The sequence below is a fragment of the Desmodus rotundus genome, chromosome 7, assembly GCF_022682495.2.
Source record: "Desmodus rotundus isolate HL8 chromosome 7, HLdesRot8A.1, whole genome shotgun sequence".
In the NCBI taxonomy this organism is placed as follows: Eukaryota; Metazoa; Chordata; class Mammalia; order Chiroptera; family Phyllostomidae; genus Desmodus; species Desmodus rotundus.
Window position 1 is genome coordinate 1,480,352 of NC_071393.1, and position 24,248 is coordinate 1,504,599.

Genomic DNA, 24,248 nt, shown 5'->3' on the forward strand with positions numbered 1-24,248 from the left:
TGAAGGGACTCTTTCTTCGTGGGCACGCTCACTTCCAAACAACCGAACGAAATCTTGGGGTCAGGGGGCGTGTGGTGGGAGACGGCGGTAGGATGCAGCCAGGAGTGGTGGATCGCAAGAAGTCGACTTCAAAACGTCTAGAAAGCACTCGGGAAGAGTCTCCTGACCTTTTGGGGGTCACCGACGCCTTGGAGCTCACACGCGTGGAGCTGATTCTCGCGGGAGAAATGCGTGCCTCGCAGTTCTGTGGAAACATGTCTGAGCTAACGAAGTCACTCCCGGAGCCCCCGCACAGCGCTTTCCGACCCTGAGCAGTAACTGCCGATTTGCTCCTCTGCTTCCCGTCTGAGCCTCTTGTCCGAGCCTCCTGCCTGTGCCCCCGGCTCACCGCCACCTGGTGCCGAGCAGTGCAGCCCTCTCTTCGCCCGTCCTTTCCCGGCTTCCGGGGCGGCAATGGCTGCCCTGGGCCCGATTTTCATCCTCACTCGCACTTGTGTTTGCGGGGGCAGCTGGGAGGGCCGGGCTCAGTGCCGCCCCCCACCTGCCAGGGACCGTGGCCGGGAGCCACGGGGAGGGGAACCCACGGATCCACCTTCTCTCTCATGGTTAAGAGCGGTTTAAAAATGTTGACGCACTGATGAAGGGTGGGAACCAATTTTAGCCGCTGTCCCAGGCTTGCCGTTAGCGTGTCCACGCTGCCCCGGATCTGGGCAGACATCAGCATAATAGCCGGGCCAGAGTCATATCAGTAATCGCTTCTTTAATCAATGTTGTAATTTACAGACCATTGACTCTGCTCGTTTATTACCTTTCTGAGCTCCGGGGGAGGGACGGCAGCCGCTCCAGAATACATAAGTAATTAAGAGGAACGCGGAGGGTACGGAGCTGCAGAGCATGAGGAGCCGCTGTCCCCGCTGCTCCTGGCGGTGCCGTAAATGTCCCGGGAAGTGGCAGGGCGCATCCATCATCTCCTAAGTGGCTGGAGTGGAGACTGCGGTATCGCCCAGTGAGCCGGCCCGTCGTCGGCACAAAGGAACAGAGGCCCACAGGAGTCCCTTCCGACCCTCGGCGTGGGCCCTGGAAGTCCTTCTCACACATCTCCACGGGAGGGCCGCCCTCTGCGGACTCTGCCCTCTGCCCTGGGCCTGAACGTTCGGTGGACACTGAAGCGGCTGCGCTGTCTGCTCTTAAGGCCCTGGGGGCTGCAGTGGCCACGTGGAGTCTGGTTGAGCAGCACGTGGTCAGTGGACACCTTCTGCTGTCACTCAGCCTTCGGCAACTTCTGGAGGACATTGTCTGCCTCCTGGGGCAGAGGCTGGGGACGTCCACTGTTGATGTCCACGGCCACTTTTGTCTGCCAAGCAGGTCCCCAGACCCCAGTGAGCATCCGGGAGGGCTCGTCAGCACAGACCGCTGGCCTCCCCATCGCCCACCCTGTGTCTTGGATGGAGCAGTCCTGGGGGGTCCTTGGCCGCATTTCCAACAAGGCCCCAGGTGACACTGCTGTGGGGTTCTGGGGACCACAGCTGGAGATGTGCTCCTCGAAATAATGCAGCAGCCCCGTCTGCTGTGTGCCGTGTTTCCACGGCAACTGAGGCCTCCTTCTCAGTCAGCCTGGGCTGCTCTAACTGAGCGCCACAGACTCGGGGGCCGCCCAGCTCACGGTTATTTCCCAGCGTTCTAGAGGCCGGGGCTCCAAGATCAAGGTGCCGGCAGATCCCGTGACGACACGGGACGACACAGGCCTCGTGACGACAACCTGCTTCCTGGGTGCTAGGGGTCACCTGCTCGCCGAGTCCTCCCTCTCAGAAGGGGCCAGGGCGCTCGGGGTCCCTCTTACCAGGGCACTAATCCCATCCACCAGGGCCCTACCGTCATGGCTGCATTGCTTCCCTACCGTCAGCTTGGGGGTTAGGACCTCAACATAGGAACTGGGGGGGCACAGACGTTTGGGCCATAACCCATCCCCGTCACTACTGTGCTCTGCGTTCTGTCTGTGCACTGATGGCGCCCCAGACCCGCCTCCGGACTCCCGGCTGCGTCCGACGTCCCCCCTGGGAGCTCTAACGAGGTCGCACCTTCCTACTTTCAGGAGTCGGACTCTCGCTAGAGTTCTGTTCTCTTCTCGCCGCTAAGGGAAGGGGGCTGGAGAGAGAAGGTAGCTTCAGGGACAGAAAGGCCGGGCTTCCATGGCTCGAGCTTGCGTCCCGCCTCGCGAACTGACACTCTCTGCTCAGTGAGGCGCCCGAGCTCTGCTTCTGCGACGGGGGTTCCCTGGAGTTCGCTCAGGTCTAAACACACCTCAGAGAGCCTTTCTCTGACATTCCTGTTTGAAACTGCAACACCCCACCCCGCTCCCCGCCCCTCTCCTGGCTTTGCTCTTCCCTGTTAGCTCCTGGGTCTTCGGCTCTGTCCAGGGGACCCGCTTATTTTGGCTACCTGTCCTCTAGACAAGGAATCGCAGTGTTCTCTTCAGTGCTGTACCTCAGTGACCCAAACCCGGCACACAGTAGGTGCTCAAGAAATGTATGTTGAGAAGGAATGAATGAATCAGAGCTTGTAAACGGGGCCCTGGGTCCCACTGGCCTGGCCCGGAGTTTTGAAAATGTCAGATTAGTTCTGGGTCATTTGTCACGTGGCACAAGCCCTTTGTCACGTGTTACAAGCCCTCCAGGAAAGGGGACCCTGACTGGAACTCTGGGCAGCTTTCCTGCCCCTCCCTCCTCGGCCCCATTGGCCCCCCTTTGTCTTTCCCCCTCCCCTCTGAGAACGGGAGGGAAGTCTACTAGGAGCGCTGGGTCTCAGGAAGCCTCCGGAGCAGCTGGCCCTGGGCCTGCCATGGGCTGGGCCCCGCCCTCCTTTCTCTGTCTGCAGGTGAGCTGGTGGCCCCTCTCACGCCTCATCCACAGCTTCTCCTCCCCCCTGGGGCTGCCAGAGGGGCGGTCCCACGCCCAGGTCCCTGGTGCAGCGTCCGCACTTCTGTGACTGCAGGGCATTGCAGCGGCTTTCCCGACGCAGCCGCAGATGGAGGGGCTGTCTGAGCACCCCGCTGCGACCCTGTGTGCGCCCTCCCTCGCCGTGCTGTGCGCCCCTCCCAGGGACGGCCGACCCGGATCCCAGAGGCCGGCAGACACGGTGGCATTGGCAGCCGCCCCACAGACCAAACCCCCACTGCAGACGTAGTTTTAATTTTTTGCCCGTTAAAAAAATTAAAATGTACAGTTGGTTGTGGACACTGAAAAATGAGGTGACTTCCCCCAAAGTCTCCGTTTCTCTTGAAGAGGGGGCGGCACCGGACTCACTTTCACTCGAGGCCACGCGGCTGCCGCTGAGCAGGGCTGCGTTTCCAGAACCGGGCATCTGACACACGGCTTCACCCCGGAAATCACCGGCTTGGCCGCTGGAGGCCCCCGGGGTCAGGCCCAGGGTCCCACTCAAGCTTGATGCGAGTGGCTGGCCGGATGCCAGCACAAGTGACGGAAGTGGGGACTTTGAGAGTGTGGTGTGCACACCAGCCGGCCGGTTCACCGTCGCACGCACGCACACACGCACGCTCTGGCCTGGCCTTCCTTGGCGAGTGGCGCACCCAGGGCACGTGGGGAAAGAGTCACTTACTTTGATGACGTCCTCGTCTGTGGACCTGCACTCCACGGACTCCGAGACGTCGGTCACCGCACTGCTCTCCTCCACGGACACCACCTTGACGGGCAAGGTGACCATCCTCCCTGTGAGTATGGCCGTGTTCAGAAGCTCGGTGTCCTGCGCAGAAGCAGACAGGGCAGGGTCACGGGGCGGGCCTCTCGGGACACCTTCGCAGGTGTGGAGACGAGACACCTACCTGAGGGGCCGGGGCCAAGGGGCCGTTCTCCGGGACGGTTTCCCAAGCACACTGAACAACATACGTGGTGTATTTATGGTCGCCTTCCTAGTCCCCCAAAAGAACAATAGAAATTTGATTGTCTTTGCAGAGCCCCGCACCAGTGGGGTTTTGGGTGTGAGCAACAGAAGAACATTGCGGCTGGTGAGGGCAGGAAGGCCCTGTGGCCGGTGGAGGGGCACTCCCCCCAGGATGCCTGTGTTCAAAGCTCCGGAACCTGGGACTGCGTCCCTGGCATGGTGAGAGGGACTCAGCAGTGTGATTCAGAGCCTGGAGATGGGGAATTGCCCTGGCGTAGTTGGGGTGGGCCCAGCGGAACCACGGCGCCCAGAGCAGACAGCCGCGAGGGTCAGTGGAAGAGAAGACGCTGCCGTGATGGGGGTGGGGTCAGGGGGTACCCTCACGAGCCAGGAGCCGTGGATGGCTGCTGGAAGCTGGGACAGGGACAGATTTCCCCAGGTCCCTTGAAAGAACACAGTCCTTGGACACCTTGACTTTGGCACCATAAGACTCACCCCTGACGCCTGCCCCCCAGGACTGCCACGGCCTCGTGCTGACCCGAGGGCGGCTCCTCGCAGGCTGGGCCCTGGGCTGCTGCAGGACCAGAGCTGACGCTGGAGGAACCCCGGAGAGGCAGCCTGCATCTCAGTGTCCAGGACTTCAGACCCAGGAACAAGTGGAAGCTGCCCAGAGTGAAACGCAGGGAGCCCTTCCACCACCCGGCCCCCGAGTCACGGGCCGCACCACTGAAGTTCCCCGGGGTGGGGGGGGACGGGGGGGGGGTGTCTGGCTGTCTCACTGGGGCCCAGGCCCCTCCCCCATCCAGGGAGCAGGGGCCCCCAGCCCACCAGGTCTGCCGAGGCTGCTCCTCCAGGAAAACGGGGGAAGACAAAACGGATGCTGAGAGAAGACGGGACGGACAGACTCCCATCAGACAGCACAGCAAGAGGACCAACCACCGCCACACTGCTGAGTCAGGTGACTTCTACCCTGAACGCCCGCGGTCACCCACCTTGGCGGTGAACACCGGCCCACCGGGGCTTCTCATTTTTACACAGACGTTCAGGCAGACCACCCTGCCTTCCTCTGTCCCCCATGGGAGCCCGTCCACTGTGGCTGCAGGGACTCCGGTTTGTCCTGTTCCTCTTGACTTCAGGCCACGTGACTGGGTCACATCTCCCCTGCCCGTGGTGACTTGCACAGTGACGGAGAGAATGTCTTCTCTCTGAGACAGCGGGCACTCCTGCGGGCACCTCGGAAATCCTTCTTTTGGGCCCCAGGAGGGTGACAAGGGGTCTGTAGCTTTGGGACACTTACGGGCCCCTCTGACCTGGGGCTGATGTTTCCCAAAGCCCGTCCAGGAAACGCTGCCCAACTTTGAAGTAGGAGACGCAGGGAGAGAGGGTTTCTCGGTTCCTTCTCCAGGGAAGCAGTCGACTCGGGAACGACCTTCTGCGTTAAACAAGAGCTCAACCGGAATGGCCGCGTCTGTCCTCTGTCAGTCACCCGGGGAGGCCCAGGCACCCTGCAGTGAGCGAGTCTCTGCCAGGCCCTCTCTCGGGCACGCGGGGCATCTGCAGCGGGGGCCACAGTCTGGGCAGCTCCCACGCCGCCGGTTACAGATGCTAAGAATACCGCGGGAGTCCCCCAAGTCCAAGTCCAGTCTCAGGTTCATTACAGGCAATGCGCTCGGAGCTCAGCCTTCCCACTTCCTCTCGCGGAACGGCCTTTGGCTAATGGCTTCATTAGAGCCACACACTCCCTCCTGGATTAATGATGAGCTTCTGAGCGGGGGTTGCAGGCTCTTTCTCTTACATACACACACACACATACACACACACACACACACCCTCCTCTACCTAACACGTCCTGGCCCTAAACCGAACGACTGTTAAGATCAGAAATGGTGAGACAACAGTTATTTCTCACTGAACACTATCGATCCAGAGAACTGGGTGCAGGGAGCATGGCCTCCGGCGTCAGCTGGCTGAGGACTTGGGAGGCGGTCCCTGTGCTCCCGGTCTGGCTTTGCTGAGCACTAGGGCTCTGGGACCCTGGCTTCCACTTAGGGTGGTGCCATCAGCTTCTGTGTGACCTCGGCCCCATCCTATTTTTAGACTCTTCATCTCTTCATTTTACCAGTTAGGGACCGGGCCGCACCCTCTGGCCAGCTGTCAAACCCTCGATGTCCAAGAAGCGTCACCTGCCATTTAGTGAATTCTTACTGTGCGCCCGGTGGGTTCTTGTCACCGGGTTACAAAGTAGTGATGACCTCGGTGACAGGTCCCTGCCCAGGCAGAGGGACAGGACGGCAGGCAGACGTGAGCAAGCAGGCGACCCCAACACGGTTTTCACCGGGACACTGTCACTAACTGGTGGCAAAGACCCAGCTCATGTTGGTCCAACAAGGCAGGACCGACTGTGTGGCAGAACTCGAACATCCGGGGCACAGAGGCTCAGGAGCACCAGGCCCTGCAGACGCCTTGAACTTGGGCTTCCCAGCCTCCAGCACGTGAGAAATGGAAGTTCTGCTATTGAGTCCGCCGTCCACGGTGTTTTGCGACGGCTGCCGCAGCTGACTCACACAGCATCTTCACACGCCGCTGGACGTGATGTCGGAAAGAGGACCTTTGCATGGTGTTTGGTGCCACGGAGGGTCTGTTGGCACGGAGACACAGGGGACTGGCGTGTGGGGAGGACGCTCTGCTCCGGGACCCAGAGGTGTGTGTCTGGGACCCACAGGACACATGCCTGGGGCCCTGGGGCAGAAGACAGAGGACAACCCCCAAGGGTGGCACGGATCAGGGGACCATCACCGAGGAGGAGCCCCGGCCGCCGCCCCAAGCTATGTGGCGCTGGAGACGCCAGACGGTAAAGAACTGCGGCCGCCCGCGGAGCCCCGGGGTGAGCCCCCTCTGAGCCGCGTCATGCCCTCCACCTTTCCCCCAGTTACGGGCGCGGTGACGGGTCAGACGGGGCCAGCACCGCAGAAGCAGCACCCACACGGGCCCAGCCGTGGGTGGGGCGCAGGGGCCCGGTCTGACCTCAGAGGGCGTGTCGGGCCCTAGGGAATGAGTGTCGGGATGGAAGGAAGCTTCCCCCAGGAGAGTTAAGCCTGCGTGTGCGTGCCCATGTGTGTGTGCACGCAACTGTGCATCTGCACGTGTGTGGGTGACGCTCACACAGAACACGCACTGGCTGCTCCCCCCAAGTCCCTCTTGGTGGAGGGGGTTCACAGAGACACGCCCAGCACACAATTCACATGCGTAGCAAGCACATTGTTTTTGGAAATGACCCCAACCCCAGCCGGACCTGGGGGGACGGGTGTGCCGGGCAGGCAGGGGGCACACGCCGCCTGTCTTTACCGACCGTGGGCTGGCTCTTCAGGAGGCCAGCCCGGCCACTGCCCACCCTGTGGCCCTCTGAGCTGTGATCTGCTCAGCACCACGGTCACAAGCCCCCGGTCACGTGGGAGGAGGCAGTCCTTGGTCATGGGGCACAGGGGAGGCAGCCCCTAGGCTCCGGCAGATGCCAGAGCATGCCGTCCACGCTGGCTCCCAGCCGCCAGACCACGACCGGGCACGGCCGTCACTCAAGGCTGGTGGCGTGGTTCCGTGGGCGCCCTCTGCTTTCAGCGCCACCCCCGCCCAGCACAGAGGGCGCTCTGTTCCGCTGGAGAGTCAGCGACATGAGGCCCTAAATCACTGCCGTCTCCCACCTGCACCGAGCCCGGGGCGTTGGAGGAAACACCGCTGGTCTTCGATTCGCCCTCATAAATGTAAATTGGTTTTGCCGGCTTCTGTATTTCTACAAACCCTATTTTTAATTTTTAAGTAAATACAGAGCACAGAATTACTCCTGGAGTGTTAGAAAGGCAGAGGGGGGACCAAAACGGTGTGAGACAAGCCTGACGGGCCGGGGGGACCACACCTGTGCCCGCGGCGGGTGTGAGCCAGTGCCAGAGGCTTGCACAGGGGAAGAGAGGTGTGTGCAGGTGTGTTCCACACCTGCCAAACACCCATCTCACCCACTGGCTCAGACAGCGCCCCGAGTTCCGCTGCAGCCTTTCCCGGGGACGGCACAGTGTTGCTGCCTCTTCCCTGCAAACTCTTTGCCGCCAACTCTCCCATGTGTACCCGGGTTCTCAGGCCGTGGGGCTGCTGGGGGGCGGCCCCCCGTTTCCTTCTGCGACCCTGCCACAGGGGCTCATTTTATAAGCATCCGTGAGCCAGGAATGATCTTCACACTTGTTCAGGCTCAAAAACCCGGCAGGGACGGAAGGACTACGGGACCAAAAGCTACGCGTCCCGCAAAGCCTGGAGCGTCCACCGCGCCCTTAGAGAAAACGCTCGCTCGCCGACGCCCAAGCATTCTCCCAAAGTCACGGGCTCTCGCTTTGTCCCCAGGGGCCTCCCCGAGTCCTGTGGCATCCTGGTCATTCTCCGCACAGAGATGATGGCATCAGCATCTCTGCAGGTGTGAACACCCATTGCTGTCCCCACAGCCTGTCCTTTTAGCTGTCACCCCCTCCGACTCACTGTTCCCGGCAGGACTTCCCGTGGGTGCCAGGGCCCAGATGCCCGTGCCCTTTGCAAGTGTCGGACAGGTTGGTGTTGAGATAATTTGCATTGCACATGGGGGACCATGAGGCCTTGCCCCCCTGAGAAGCACTGCCCTGAAACAGAGGGACTTGGGTTAAACAGGAAGGGGTATTGGAACAGGGTCTCGGTTTGCAGAGGCTTGTAATTGTCGGCTGTGATTACTTTCATGTGGCCGCAGCCTCTGGTTCCAGGCACACTTCATCTCCAGGAGGGGGATGGGATACTTGAACAGTAAGGAGCCTCTACGATTGGCCTTCCAGACTTCAGCATGGTAGAGGACATTCCAGAATGTCCGCTCCCAAAGGAAAGGTATATGAGTAAAAAAAAAAATCCACCATTATTTCCTCCATAACGGCTGGAGCATAGTAGGTCACGAAAACATGCCATGTGGTCGGAAGAAGGATGTCTGGGACAGCTGGACGGGCCCCTGGTACCTGTGGCCGGCACAGGGAAGATCGAAGATCCTGCCCGGTTGGCAAACCGAGAAGGGAGGGCCTGGCCGCTGGCCTCTGGGGCCGAGATCCTGGAGGCCTCAGGTGGCCCTTCTGCCTCCTGCACCCTGCTGCGTGGCGTTCCAGCCCTGCCCACTCTGGGCCTGGTGTTGCCATCGGAGAAATGGGTGTGCCCACTTCCTAAGGGGCCCCTGGGAATAGATGAGAGGGCCTACGGGAAAGCCCCCCGCTCAGTGTCCGGCACGGAGGTGGCCGCTCCATGACCACCAGCCCCGTTGTCCTCAGTGCGGAAAACAGCCCGAGAGCCACAGCTCGGAACTTCAGTTTCAATGTCCACCATCACCCTATCGCTCCTCTCGGCTCTGAGAGAGTGAGCACTTGATGGTCACTAATTTGGAAACTAATTTAGCATCGCTCAGAAGTCGATGCAGGAGTCATTTAATTAAACTTCCCGGTCGATCAGGAGGTGTCAGTAGCAAGTAGGGCTCTGGGGGTGGCGGGAACGCTAGCTGTGGCCTCCAAGCCTGGAAGCTGAGCCCGAAAGCTGAGCCCGAGGCTGTGGAGCGGGGAGGAGTCGGGCTGACGTTGGCCCCTCGGGAATGTGGGGTCTCTGACTGGCCTTCCAGGGAGGGAGTGATAAAGGCCCCTACCTGGCGTGGAGAGGAAGAGCTCCCCCAGTTCCTGCCTGCAAACCACGGGGAGGCCTGCTCCACAGGAGGGCGCTCTGCACCATGAGTGCACTTTGGGGCCTCCCAGGGTCCTTCCGTCCCTCCCGAGCCTGGAAGGCAGCTCTGAGTCTGGAGGGCGAGGAGCAGGAGGCCAGCGCAGCCCCCCTTCCAAGAGGGGAGAAGGTTCAGATATTGCCACAGCACCTTGACCAAAATCAGCAGAGAAAATGGGGGTTCCCTGCACCCATCCCCCCAAGCAGGAAGTCCCCGCCCCTCCTCGGTGGAGGCTGACTTTGGATTCTCAGACAGGGGGACAAGTGTCCTGGGCAGCACCTCTGAAGAGGCCAGAGCAGGTGGCTGTTCCGTGTCTATGCAGGAACGACAAAGATCTCCGAGTCCCAGAGGTGGCCCGAAAAAGGCAGGGGCCCCGAAAATAAAGCCACGGGGTTCGAAGGGAATAAAGGCTTAAGCTATCGCAGCAAAGAACAGCTGGCTGCCAACTTAATACGGATTCTCCTCCTTTTCCTTAGGAACCGAGCCGAGCCTTTTTGGGGGGTGGAGTGGAGGAGCACCCAGCTCAAAGACTAAACTTCCCAGGTTCCTTTGCAGCTGCGTGTGACGAAGACCCGGGACAGTGGTTCTCAAAGTGTGGCGCCAGACCCAGAAGCATTGCCGGGGAGCTTGTTACAAATGCACATTCTCAGGCCCCAGCCCAGACCCACTGAGTTAGCAAGGATGGAGGTGGGACCCATTCACCTTTGTTTTAACAATTTCCTGCATTCTGATGCTGAATGGTTGAGAACTATTGTCAGTCCAAATATAAGCAGAAATACTATGCAGCCCTTTAGGAAATTGGCTTAATGGGAGCTGGATTCAGTCGGTGGGGATGTTATTTTCCCCCTCTGGCTGCCGGGAATACAGATACAATGGCTGGAACCCAGCAGCTATCTTGGACCATGAGGCAAACTTGGAAATGAAAGCCACTTCCTGAGGATGGTAGGGTAGAAAGAGAGGAGAAGCCTACATCTCTGATGACTAAGGGATGCTCATGGAGTTATTTACATTGGTGAGATAAGCTTCCTTTGTGTTTTCTGTAACTCCTGCGGCTCTTTCTTGGTGTGCTGGAGACGGTGGGTGAAGACTGACACTTGGTAGAATGGCGTGCAGCATTTCCAGGTTTGGAACCGAGATGGCAGCTCCGGATCCAGGGGGCTGGATGGCCACTTGTGTTTGGGAATGGCAGAGTGGCGGTCATCCCATTGTTCTCGCCTGGGGGTCATGGCGGGAGCTCCTGTTGAGCGAGGCTGACAGCAGGGCCGAACAGAGAATGACAATTCAGCCGGATTTGTAGCAGCAGAAAAATGGCTCTCGGAGGGCACTTCGCTTTCCAGTTCCAGGCGTCCTCGTTAAAATGAGGCCTGGGTCGCCAGGCAGCCAACTGGCGTGCTGCTGAGCGAGGTGCTGGCGAGGAGGGTTCTGGATTCGGGGCAGATGAGCCCAGAGCAGCACCGTCTGATTAACAAGCTGACCTCGTCAGGGTTCAACCAGCCATTTCCACAATCCTGTGATTAGGGGTGCATTATGTGCGCACACACAGGCACTGTGGGGCGGCCCCTCGGAATCCCACCCACTAATGTGGTTTCCCCTCCCGCCAGGCTGTGCGCAGACTCCCAGCCCTGCCGCATGACTCGGGCTAATGATCTGTCTCACCTGGGGGGAGAGGGAGAACTTGTCACCCGCCGGCAGCAGGCACATAGGGCCCACTTATCTGACCACACTGCCTCCTCCTTTCCCATTTCCTAATGAAAGGGTCCCCAAGAATTCCACATGCTTCGTTTTGGTGGAATTGATTTTAAAATGCTTGGGAAGATGCCGGTGGGGAAGTGCGCAGGTGATGGCGGGGGGGAAACCGGCCGTCCGTCATCTCCTTGGTTGCCAGTAGCTTTGGGTTCTGCGGGAGCTGCGAGGACCAGGGTGTGGAGAGGCAGGGGGACGAGGGGAGGGGACCGTCCCTGAGGACAGCCTTCCCTTCCTGACATTACAGGGAGCCCGAGGGAAGACCTCCACCAATGACCTGGCAGGTGCACCCGTCCCGTGGCCCTTCTCAGGGCCACTCTCTCCTCTGCCGTCTATTTGAAATTCCTCCCGGAAATCTCAGCATGGAGAGCAGCGGACCCATCAGGGTGCAGCGCTAGAAGCAGAGAGCGTTCGGTGCTCCCGAGCAGAGTGCACGCAGTGGCGTCCCAGGGGCCGCCTCTGACGAATCACTGCGGCTCGAATTCACGGCCTGCGAGGCTCTGGGCGGCGAGCTTTCGCACTCATTGGTGAGCTTTCGCACTCATTGGTCATCGTCATTACAAGGACTGATGCTTTCCTCTGTTCGTTTTCCAGCGCTGCGGCTGCGAAGCACCAGAAAGCGGGAGGCTTGAAACAACACAGATTTGTTCTCTCTCAGTCCTGGAGGCCGGGAGCCTGAAACCCTGGTGTCCGCATGCAGGGCCTCGAATTGTTGCCGCGTTTGACCTTCAACGTGGCGGAGTAGAGAGGGTTGAAGTTGGCGCGATGGGAGGAACCAGGGCCGGAGGACTCGGGTCTGACACCTCCGGTCTCCTGCTGGCCAAGCTCTCTGACACACACTCCCTCCTTTACGTGAAGCGGCCCCTCTGAGCCAACACTGAACTCGGGCAGTCAGCACCATCGTTCCTGGGGACAGCACCAACCCTGCCCCTGGCCACTGCCCAGCCCACTGTCACTTGAGTTCTCCAAGGACCATGTCCTGTTCCAGGCCTCTCTGCGTGTACCCACGTCTCTGCCCTTCCCACAGCCCGACGAGGCAGGGGCTTCAATGCTCCCCACTTCATAGGGCAGGCGAAGGGCCACTGGAAGGTGAAGAAACTTGACTCTACAGCCGCCCAGAAGTGTAGAGGTGGGAGCAGAGCAGCAACAGAGCCCCAAGCCAATCCCTACGCAGTCTGCCAGCCACGCCCTAACCCTACCGGGAATTAACCTTAGAAAAGCCGACGCACAGGCGCACCTCCCAGGGCAGCCCCTTCGGAAAGCCCTCCTTTCCGCACGCCGCCAGCCACACTGTCTTCGTCCCCAAAGGCAGCCCCAGGTCCGTCCACAGTCAGGGTCTCGCGTCCCTGCCCCACCGCGCCCGGCGACCACTTGTCTGCTTTCTGTCCCTGTGGACTTGCCTGTTCTGTACACTTCACAGAAATGGAACCCCCCACCACGTGACGTTCTGTGTCTGGCATCCCTCGTGCAGCGTCACGTTTTGAGGTTCATCCACGCTGTGGCAGGAGTCGGAGCTCCGCTCCTGTTTCCGGCTGAGTCACAGGACTGGACACCCCCTCCAGGTGCTTCACAGCCACCATGACTTCTTAGCTGTGCTTGAACGAGACAGTCTTTGCACATTCTGTCCCTTCCACCTGGAATGCTTTTCCCTCCACCCTCAGCTCCCTGGGGTCAGGTCACACATCACCTCCCACGCCCATCCCTCCCCATTGCTGTTCCTGGCTGGGTGCTCCAGAGCGTGGCCCCCCGTGAGACCCTCCGTGTTTTATTTCAGCTGTGGGGTGACATCTGTCTCCCTCTGAGGTGGAAGGTACATGAGACAACATCATGTCTGTCTCATTGATGCCTCTGTCCCCAGTCCTGGACCAGTGACTGCTCACGGGAGACAGTCACAAGCATAGGGCCAGATGAGAAAAGAGAGAGGCTGTCTCATGTCATTTTAGTTGGAGGTTCCGAAAGCACGCAGGGGACGGGAATGAGAGGGTTTTTGGAAGATGGCCTTGGATTAGGTAGAAGAAGAGGAGCCTCGGCCTGCTTCCCTCTGGTGGGCCACAGAATCCCGGAGGGGTCAGCTGTGGAAACGAGACCGTGGCCTTGGGTCTGGCAGAGAGACAGCTGTGGGGGCATTGAGGCCACAGCCCAGGGCGATGGAGGCCAAGGGCACCAGGTGGCTCAGGATTCGGATCTGAATTGTCCTCAGTGCCGCAGCATTGGCTGGTCAACCGGGCTGCCAGGAGCTGCTGCAGAAAGTGAACGGGGCAGAAACCCCGAGAAGGGCTGGGGTGGACTTGTTTTCCACGGACCTGAGGGAATGGGAGGTGAGGGCAGAAATCAGGGCGCCTGAGTGGTGGTTTGTGTCTGCACACCTGAGCTGATAGGTGGAGATTTCACGTGCAGCCAGTCTGCTTTCTCATTGGTCAGTGTTCTGCCTCTGGTCTCTTCTGATTGGTTAGAGCCTGTGCCATTCCATTAGGCAAAGCAGTCCTGTTTCCACCAACTGCCAATGGGAATGGGAGGCCACAAGCAAGATTCCCCACTTTCCTGGGCCCCTGCACGTGGTGGCCACGAAGGTGCCCTAATCTCCAGTCTGGGGTGGTCCAGCAATGACTTTTTTCTAACCTTTTAAAAATTAAATTTATTGGGGTGACACTGGTTAATACAATGACGTTGGTTTGGGGCGTAGCTTTGACTGTGACTTTTTATGAGACTCTCATCTGTCTCTTCATACACAAAGGCAGCTGGTCTTACAGAAGTGACCTCCAGATGTCCAGCCTGTGGGTTTCCGGCTGTGCAGAACTCTGCCCACCGCGTCACCCACATGAAGTTAAACGCACGCCTCACCCCTCTCCTCCACCTCCGCTCCGTGCCCCCCGCCGCCGGAGAAACGCAGCCTCACGACAGCAAACCATTTAGCAGATCAATCCTGGGAGAGGCGGCTTGTCTGCCGTGGCGGCTGAGCACGTTTGCCTCCCTCCCTCCCCGAGGACTTGCGCCGACAGCTGTGCGGGCTGGTGGTAACAGGCCACTAATTCTGGGCTCCGTCACAACGGGGAAACTCAGCTCCCACTTCATTTACTTCCAATTCGCTCACAGCGCAAATCGGGGTGCCGGAGCCGGGCTGCGCTTACCTGTCAATTTACCTCTAACACAAGATGGAGATGCTATTCCAAAATGCTCATTTAAAACAAGAAAGCAATTCAATTTAAGAAGGCCCGCATCTCCAGGAGGTCCAGCACTGTAAATGAGTTATTACCCGGGGCCGTCCTTGGAGACGGCCCATGGAATGTGTGGCATCAGGCTCCGAGACATGCCACATGTTTGCCACCTTCTCTCCTGTCAAAGAGCGCTCCCTTTTCTGGCTGTCTCTCCATACCTCGAGCCTCTCCCTGCTCAGGAGACGACTGCGAATACAGAGCGGGGCAAAGGCAGGGTCACAGTTGTGAGTGGTGAAATGCAGAGTTCATTCTTGTGTCGGTATTTATCCATCATTGTATTATTTTCCGTGCAAACAGCCGCGAGCCTACCTTTGCCCCACCCTTCTTGTGCGTCCTTCTTGCCTCCAAAGCTCGGGTGCCTTTCGGTCCCATGGAAGGCATACCAGTGCCATCACTAAGAATCCAGGGTGTTTCCAAGGCCAGTTCAGTGGGCAGAGCCGGCTCCAGCCGCCTTCTGCAGGGACAGCAGGGTCCCCGGCAGCACACAGGCAGCATGGAGGCATTTCAGGTGCCTTCACACCTGGTCTGTCTTCCTCTCCTCCCCGAGCCCCCGGGACCAGGCTCTCCACAGCCGATGAAATGTGACTGCAGGTGGTATGCGTCCCTTCTGGGTGACCCCAGTCAGGACCTCTGGGCCAGCCCTCGGCTCTCTCTCTCCGTGGTGGGGCCACCTGGGACAGGTGGTGCAGGCTGCTAGGAGTCATACCTGCGTCTGGCCGACCTGCACCATGCTCTGCGTGAATGTGATAAACGACCCAGGCAGCGTGAATGCTGAGGCTGGCACACCACCTGGAGCAGCCAGGCGTGGAGTCTGCCCAGACACGAGAGGACCCTCCGGCACACACGCTCCCATCTGAGCTCAGTGACTGGACCGGGTGGGTGGCCCTGCCGGGGGCCCTGTGCCCTCGGAGGGACCCCAGCGAGAGGCCATGTGGCCAATGCCGAGCTCCTGAGCCGAAGGCTCCGGGCCAGAGCAGGGGAGAGAACTGGGGAGGTGGGCTTGCTTGGTGTCTGTCAGATCATATAGAGCGCTCGTATCGAGCAGGGTACAGGGCTGTGAGCGCAAGTGTGAACTCTGGATGACGCAGAGAGGAAGCTGGCCGCTGGGTCCTGGGGGTCAGAGGGTCGGGCTGGGGACAGGGCGGGCATGCTGGCCAGACCTGGGGGATGTCCATTCAGGGAGAGGCTGATGAAGGGAGGCCAGGAAGTCCTTACCTCCCGGGCCCAGTTATTCCATCCTAGTTGTTGGCACAGGGGACTCCTGCTCGCCTTCAACACGGCCGCCCAAATCCACCCCAAACCCCATGAATCCTAATTGGCCAAAATTACAGAAGGAAAATGGACCTTCTGCCACGGAAGTGGTGGTTGATACTGCCCCCTAATGGCAGATACAGGCAACACATGACATCCCCTGCACAGGGATGGCTGGCCAACTGATTCCTGATTTTTCTGAAGCAACACCAGCCACGGCCCCAACCCCAACAGGGTAGAGTGGAGTGGACTCCCTAATACTGCTGGCTGCTCTGGGGTGCTTCCGGGGTAAAAAATATACCCTGTAAACGTTAGCCATTTTACCTGCACAGTCTGATGACTCTGAGTGGCTTCTGTCACCCTAAGGTTCCCTCGTGACACCTGCAATTCATCCGTGCCCCAGGGCATCCCCCCGACCCCGGCATGGCCGATCTGATTGGCTCTCTATTGCCTCGGGTCCGCCTCATGAGAAGTATCATGCGTGGCTGCCTACGGCTGTCCCCTTCGGAACGTACTGTGGTGCCTCGTAACTTTGTCCTCTTCCACTGCCAGGTTAGCGCTCTCTTTCCTGGCCGTCCCTCCCTTCCTCGGCTCTTGTGCCAGCTCAGGGCTATTGGGAGGGGCCTGGTTTTGGGCGATTATGAATAGCCTTGTGCAGCAACATCAGCCCACCTGTCTCCGGGTGGGAAGGTGCTCTCACTTCCCCACAGACCTTGGGGTCGCCGTGCTGCGTGGCGTGGGAGGCGCACGCTTAACTTGTCGACAAACGGCCGAGCTGCTTCCCAACGACGTACGTGTCGTTTCCTGTTCCCCACGCCGACTCAGGCAGGCCCGCACACCCACGGCCGTGCTGAGACTGCCCATTTCCTCGTGGGGCCGCGCGAGGGAGTGAGGCAGGCGTCCGCGGGCTTTAGTTTGCGTTTCCTGGTGACAGGTGACATTGAGCATTTTAATTCTCCCGACATCTCAGACTTAAATAAATCACTGTGGTGAGTCCTGGCACAAACCCACCGAGGTGTTGCTCTGACACCGGATGTCGTCTTGACATTAACGGGATTTGAAAACAGGCAAATAATAGGACGGCAAGAAGGCAATGTTGGCTCATCACTGATAAAAACAAGAAAGAAAAATCTGAAGCAAATGACAAGGGTCGCTGGAAGCAGCTTGATGTGGCAAACCTCACAATCATTTATGCCACCCACCGTTTCAGTTAATTACCAACATGCAGATAATTAGGAGGGTTACACATGTCACCGTGTCAGACTGCCTTGTAAAGTTGGGATTTTAAAAAATCTGCCTGCAGCTGAATAGTGACATGTTAGGGCGCCCAGTGCCAGGTCAGGGTGCTGTCGGCTCCGTGCCCTGCGGCTGCTGGCTGAGCTGTTGCTCTCTCTACCCGGAGAGAGCCGAGCTCTTCAGCCAAGGTGCTGCCACCTCCGCCTACAGGTTGACGAATGTCTGCTGAGGAGTCCGGAGACCCCACCAGGATGGGAGGGGCACCTCAAGGGCTTCCCCAGGCAGCCACAGCCATGGGGCCCCCGCTGACCCTGGGCTGATCTCTCTGACAAATTCGAACCTTGTGCAAAAGAACTGTATCCCAGGTTCCCCTGTCCCGGCCAGCTTTGCAGACACAATTCACAGACGCAGCAGCGGCAATCCGGTCATTGATTCCCTTGTCCCGCACGGGGCCCTGGCACGCTGAGCATGCAAATCTGGGGAGAAGGGAGAACTTCGCCTTTCTTTTCCGTGGTTAAGGGACAGAGAGCGAGCTTGTCACCCCCATGGTTTCTCGGGTGCATTCAAGGAGGAAGAGTTCTCCGAGGGTCCGCGAACAATGATGGCAGCGGCCAGGCTGGGGGCCGCTCTCAGCAGACGTGACCGTCCGCTGCCCCTGCCTGTGGAACGCTCGCCGAAGCCCTGCTGGGCCTCTGGCCAGCTGCCCCAGGTGGGGGACTGGCGGCGAACCACCTGGTTCTCCACGGGCGGCTGCCCGTTAGCTGCGTGTCGATGGCAAACGACTCGACCTTTCTGTGCCTCAGCTTCCTCCTCTTTAAAAAGGGGAAATAATAGCAGCGACTTGGTCTTAGTTTCCTGTGGCTGCTGTGACAAACCATCACTAACTGGGTGACTTAAAACCGCAGCATTGCACCTCTCCCAGCTCTGGAGGCCGGAAGTCCGACAGCAAGGCGCAGGCAGGGCTGGGCTCCCTCTGAAGGCTCCAGGGAGGGGCTGTCCGGCCTCTTCCGGCTTCTCAGGGTGGCCGCAGCCCAGGCCTTGGCTCGCAGCCACGTCACCCAGTCTCTGCCTCCACATAGCGTTTTCCGGGTGTCTGCGTCTGCTTTTCCAGCTCTGACACGGACGCTCTCACGGATCAGGCCTGCCCCAAATCCAGGGTGACCTCATTGGACACTTACCTTAGTCACATCTGCAAAGACCCCATTTCTGAATACGGGTACGTTTACGGTCACCAGGGCTTTGGACTTGGAAATGTCTCCTTTGGGGGATTCAACCCCTCTCAGCACAAATCCCACGGGGAAGCTGGGAGACTTGTCTGCGGTCACTGTGTCTTTACTGTTGTGGAGGGAGATGCTGAAGTGGCTCAGTAGGGACGACGGCGCAGGGTGTGTTCAGGCGGGGACAGTGACGCAGGTAAAGGCCTGCAGGCCGGACGTGGCTGTGCGAAGGGGGCCCATCACACCGCGGGGCTGGAGGTGAAACGTAGGAAGGCGGGGGGCCCGGGGGTCAGTGTGGTCTGGAGGAGCGGGGTGTCAGGACGGCCAGCCGGGCCGTTTGTGTCTTCAGTCTGCCTTCCGACCGGGAACGGGTTCACCTCCTCAGAGGGGCCCGGCGTTCGTGCGCAGAGCGGAGCTGGGCAGCGGCACTGCTGGAGACAGCTTTTCCAGACACAGTGCACACGCCACGTTGCTCACCCACTTGAAGTGTGACGACAGTGGTGCTCCGTAGACGCTGGCTTCTGGACCAGGGACACCAGTCTCTCCGGCTCCCCCCCTCACCACATCTGATGGGGCTGTTCTCCGAGACGGCACTGTCGCCGTCACCTTGACCGATACCACCGCCATCAACACCGTCAGCGTCAGCATCACACCATCACCATTACCACCATCTTCATCCTCACCGTCATCACCATCATCACCACCATCACCACCATTTTCGCTGTCATCAGCTCCTTCGTCATCGTCATCCACCCCCTCCCCTGCACCCTGTTTCTGTAAGAATTTTCCAGTGCGAGGTGTGGGAGTGAACACGACAGACTCTGGAGTTCGACGTGGTCCTTTGTGTCATTTCCACGCCGTGTGGCCATGGGGCACGCCAGCCTACAGGGCAGACACCGCCGGCTCAGGCTCTGCGAGGCGGCTGCCGGGGGCTCGGTGAGATAATGAATAAAAGCGCTGAGCGCAGTGCCACGCGCCCATAAACATTTATCCTCATCACACAGATGCATCTCAGCAGACTCAGCGGACTCCGCCCTCACAGGCTCACCAGGCCGGGCAGCTCGGTTGCTGAGCGTTCTCGCCAGGTTTACATCCCAGGTTCCCGGGGTCACACACCCCGTTTTCAGGGGGGATGATGGCGTTCGCCTCAGGGGGAGATTTTCCAGGACTGACACTGACAGACAAGAAGCGAGACCCAACGTGAAAAGTGTTTTATAAACCGTGGAGCGCTCGGCCCCTCAGAGGTTGGAATTAGGAGTCACTGTTTATCTGGCGGCCACTCGCAGAACCAAGAAGGTGTCCAGTCCAGTTCTCTCTCCTGCCCACCATGTGCAGATGGGGGCAAAACCCCCAAAGTCAGGCGTCCTCTGTGGCAAGGGAAGCTTCTGGAGGTTTCCCGCAGAAAGCGAAGGCACTCCTCCATTTCCCAAGGTGTCCCTCTACAGGAAACTCATTTTACAAATAATCTCAGTTGAAATCAACCCCCAAAATTACAGGTGAGGTTTTTGTTTGCTGACTCTGAATGTCCCCGAGTCCTTCCCTAGACACAGAAGCCTGCAGAGAAATCAGGTCACAAGAGGCAGATATTCCCAGTGAACCTGGCGAAGGTCTGCTGTGGGCATTTCCACCCTGCCCACTGTGGGGTCTGACCCGGGTGCTGGCGTCCCGAGAGGCCATGTTTAGTTTGCTGTGTCTCCCAGAAGCGGACTGGATGGCGGGGCGGGTGCAAGGGAGGCACCTTAACAATGAGGCAGCAAGGACTTAGAAAAGGTAGCTGTCATAAAATGGCCTCCGTGGGTAACGGGACCCACTGGCATGGTTGCAGAGAAGGATGCTGTCGCACAGACTGAGGTCACACCCCACGGCTGCGCCGCACGAGCCGTGTGATCTGGGGAGAGCGCCTTCAGCCCCTGAGCCTCAGCTTCCTCATCGGCAGTGGGAGCAGCAGTTTCTGCCCACAGAGCCTTTGAAACGACCTCTGGAGGTGCTTCACGTAAAATGCCGAGCGTGTGGGAAGCACTCAGAAACGTTAGTTACTGCTGTCGCAGAGTGTGGGAAGGAAGACCACCCAAAGGGGGTGAGGGGACCTCAAGGAACTAGAGACAGAACGGCTGGGTGACCCGGCAGTCCCAGTCTGAGTCTTTATGCTAGAAAACTGAAGTCGGGGTCTCTAAGAACTGCCCGCACCCCCACGTTCATTGCAGAGCTATTCTCAGTGGCCGAGACACGGAAGCAACCCAACCGCCTGGCAATGGGCGAGTGGGCACGGAAGTGTGGCTCGCACGGGCCGGACAACTAACTACTGTTTTGTAAAAAAGCAGGAAGTCTTGCCCTTTGCAACTACGCGGACGGGCGCAGAGGCCACGACGCTCAGGGAAGTGAGCCCGTGGCGGGAGGACAAACACTACTCGACCCCACTTACACAAGGAACCGAAAACAGACTCACGGAAGCAGAGCGCAGGATGGTGGTGGCCAGGGGCTGCGGGGGGTAGGGGGGCTGGTGTCCAGTGGGCGCCACGTTTGAGTTCCGGAGACGCGCCACACGGCACTGCCCTTGGCGCCCAGCTGGTTAGACACGCGCCACGAGGTCTCAGGCTAAGTGTCGCAATGAAACCAGAAACAGAACCACCAGCCAACCTGGGCGGGAGGGATGGCCATGCTTATTACCTGGACCGGGTGGTGCTTTCACAGGCGTCCGCGAGTGTCCAGACTCACAGGACTGTCCTCGTGGAACACGCATGGGGTCTTCTGGGACCCTGTTGTATGTGAATACAATTTTTGAATCATAGGTGACTCTGCAGGTGCTGGGGTGATCACGTCAGCAGGAACACGCGTGTCTAATCACTACGCTGTGCCCCGGAACCTCCTGTGACCTCGTATGTCAGCTGTGACTGGGAAAACGTCAGGGAGAGGACGCGGGAAGAATCGGCGCACTAGCAGAAGCGACAGGAATTGGCCGCTCCGGCGAGGGGACGAAGGACACAGAGGTGGGGGCGCAGGGAGGGCAGTGGGGGATCAGGGGGTGCCTGGACCTGCTCCTGGGGCTCCTTGAAGGTACAATGTGCTCCACTCAGGACGCATGTCCTCAGCTGCGGACGCCTCCACAGTGCCCAGGCAAAGGGAGACCCCCACCGGGACAGGGTCTGGGCCGGGCTGTGACCTGGTGTGGCTCACACCGCATGAGTGACCCTGTGGCCAGCCACGGCGCTCAGAAGTCCTCTCTGGACTCAGAACCAGAACCACACGTGGCTGACGGCGCTTCCGATTTTTGCTGCAGCCCCGAGCAGCCAGAACTTCTCTGCAGGGTGCTTCTGGTTCATGGGGAGCAGTTTTGGGGGTTCAGGGGACCCCGCTAGCAGGTGGCCCCTCAAAGCAAAACCTGGGACTCTGCCATACGCCTGTTTGGAGGCAGAAGAAACACTTTTCAATACAATAAATGGACGTGCCGATCTGACCTTTGTCAACGGCACGGCAAAATCCAGACGGAGGCCAAGAGGAGAAATCTCATTTCATCTCAGCGTTCTATTAATTTATAAAGCAGAACAGCAAGATTAATTATCATACAAATCGGCGCCCACCTAAGGTTCCTGGCATTCCATTAACAGTTCACTTTCATTTTCCTGTTCAAGAATTTCCGTGCGGGCGGGGGACTTGGGCTCTTGCCAGGAGAGGGCTGGGCGAGCACTGGAAAACGAGTTTTTCTGCCCGTTACGGGACACAACACAGCATCTTAGAACATTTGTTATTTAAACCTCGTCATGGGTGGCAGGCCCGCAGCCGAGATCACACCAGGAACACAACTGTAAGTGGATTCAGGTCTGATTACAGCGCCTGATTGATACACTCGCTCTGCGTCGCTGGCCACGATCAGGGTTGGGGGGTACGCACACCGCCCCGCCTTCATCGGCCAGGACGAGGACTGCCGAGGAGGCACAGATGCCCGACTGTGCACCAGAGAGGGAATTAAATACGTGTCCCTCTTGGTTTTCTAGTAAACCCCGCCTTGTCTGAATCGGAAGCCACTCCAGACAGCGACTCCCGGCTCTGGCCCGGCAGCCAGAGTCGAGTCCCCAGCGCGGTGCTGGGAGCTGAGCTGAGGGAGGAAGGAAAAGTGACGAGGGAATAAATGTCACGTAGACAGCCTCTCTCGCTGTCACTCAGGAAAGTGGGTTGACTTGGTGCGTTGGTAAGTTCAGGCGGGGCCGCCAGTCCAGCCGGGCAGGCTGTGCTCCGCCCCCCGGGGCTCTGCGCTCACCTGGCGCCCACAGGGGGTCTGCAGACAGGGAAGTTGTGGCTTTCAGAGCTGCGCAGGGACGATGCTTGGGCAGGTGGTTCTCTAGGACCTGCCCTCGGGACACCAGGGTCCGAGAGAGGAAGCTCCCCCGGAGGTTTTCACACCTTCTCTCCTAAGACCGAGAGGCCGGTTTCTAAACGCAGCCCGGCCTCTCTGCTCTCGATTTTATTAGTGAAGGGCAGGTTGGTTCACGCAGCGGGAAAGCATCCACCTGGCACAGTGCGGACATCGGTAAACCGCTGTTCGGGGAACGAGCTCAGAGGTCGTTCCGCACACAAGCTACTTCCGCGGTTAGCTTGACATCCACCCTTAGCTTTGTCCTGTGAACTTGGAAATATTAACTATGGACCGTGCTTTGGGGTGGGGAGGGGTGGCAGGCCCTACGAAGGAGTAAATAATCAGTTCCACCATGAAGAAAGATAAAGAGAATTCTAGACGAAAAGTCCAATAAATTAACAAGAGCCCCCACTTACGACTAACTCACACATCTGTTTGCTCAGGGAAACTTGATTTCTGGGTGAGAATCTGGGGTCTGGTGCTCCGGAAACCCTGGTGCGCGGTTGGTGGGCATGCGGAGGGTGCAGCCACTGTGGAAAGCCCTATGGTGATACCCCCCAAAATTCAAGATGGGACTTCCTCATGGCCGAGCAATTCCACTTCTCTGAGTGTATCAGGAAACCCCCCAAACCCCCGTTTGAAAGAACATATGCACCCCCGTGTTCACGGCAGCGTTTCCGCAATCGCCAAGATTCGGCAGCAGCGCCCGCCCTCCTGTCTAATGAGAGGTGGTTTTTTTCTTATCTACATGTTGTCCATCCCCGCCCCACCTCCCATAAAGGTGCACGATGTTTAAAATGAGGACGTGGCTTTTATTTCCTAAGTAAGCAAAATTCTGGAGAGGAGAAACTTCGGGCGCCTGGGGCCGTCCCTGAATCCACCCCTTCCTTTACGAAGGGGAAGCCCAAGTTCGGATAATGTCGACTGCGAGACTAAAAGCCCGATGATGCTCCCGTTTTCTGACCCTTGACCTGGCGGCAGGCAGTGGGCCAGATGTCACTTAGCAGACATGGACAGGGCCACCCCTGAGAGCACACTCGAGGACTCAAAACAGCCGCAGGTGAGTCACAGATTTGCTTCGGAGACAGACTTCTGCTCCGGTTAGTGGGGGGAAGAGCTATTTTGAAATTTAATTCCCGAGTTAATCTTCAGCCGTGACAAGGACACTGTTCCTCTGCTCGCGTGGTTATTTTTCAACCGAGCAAACGGTTTTCAATTGCCCCAGACCATCAACGCCAGCCTCAAAATGCTCCTGGAAAGTAACGAATGTAAAATGCTCTGTTTGGGGAAGGAGCCTGGGGAACACGGGAGGACGTTTTTGGAAAAACAATAACATTATTTTTCCATTGTCTCCTTAAAAACAATATTCTCCAGCCCCCGTCCATCAGAGGAGAGGTCCCCTGGCACTCGGAAATGCCCGCCTCGCTGTCCTGGAGCCCAGAGGACGCTGCCGGCTGGCTTCCCCATGGACCCCAGCGTGACAATAAGTCATCCACTGCTCACAGATGGGCACGCCGGCCCCGGCCTCTCCCGGAGGCCGCGGGCCTGTCAGTGCACAACCAGCTGCTGCTCGGATGGCAGCG

At 58.9% G+C, this 24,248-nt stretch overlaps 1 protein-coding gene across 3 annotated transcripts in view; it reads right to left on the bottom strand.

Moving 5' to 3' along the window:
- TMEM132C (transmembrane protein 132C) overlaps positions 1-24,248 on the bottom strand; it is a 158,885-nt gene that overhangs the window by 8,896 nt on the left and 125,741 nt on the right. For all 3 annotated transcript variants that reach the window (XM_053928916.1, XM_053928915.1, XM_053928917.1), the window contains one exon: positions 3,616-3,759. In XM_053928916.1, the coding sequence (XP_053784891.1) occupies positions 3,616-3,759 (144 nt within the window). The remainder of the gene's footprint in view (positions 1-3,615; positions 3,760-24,248) is intronic.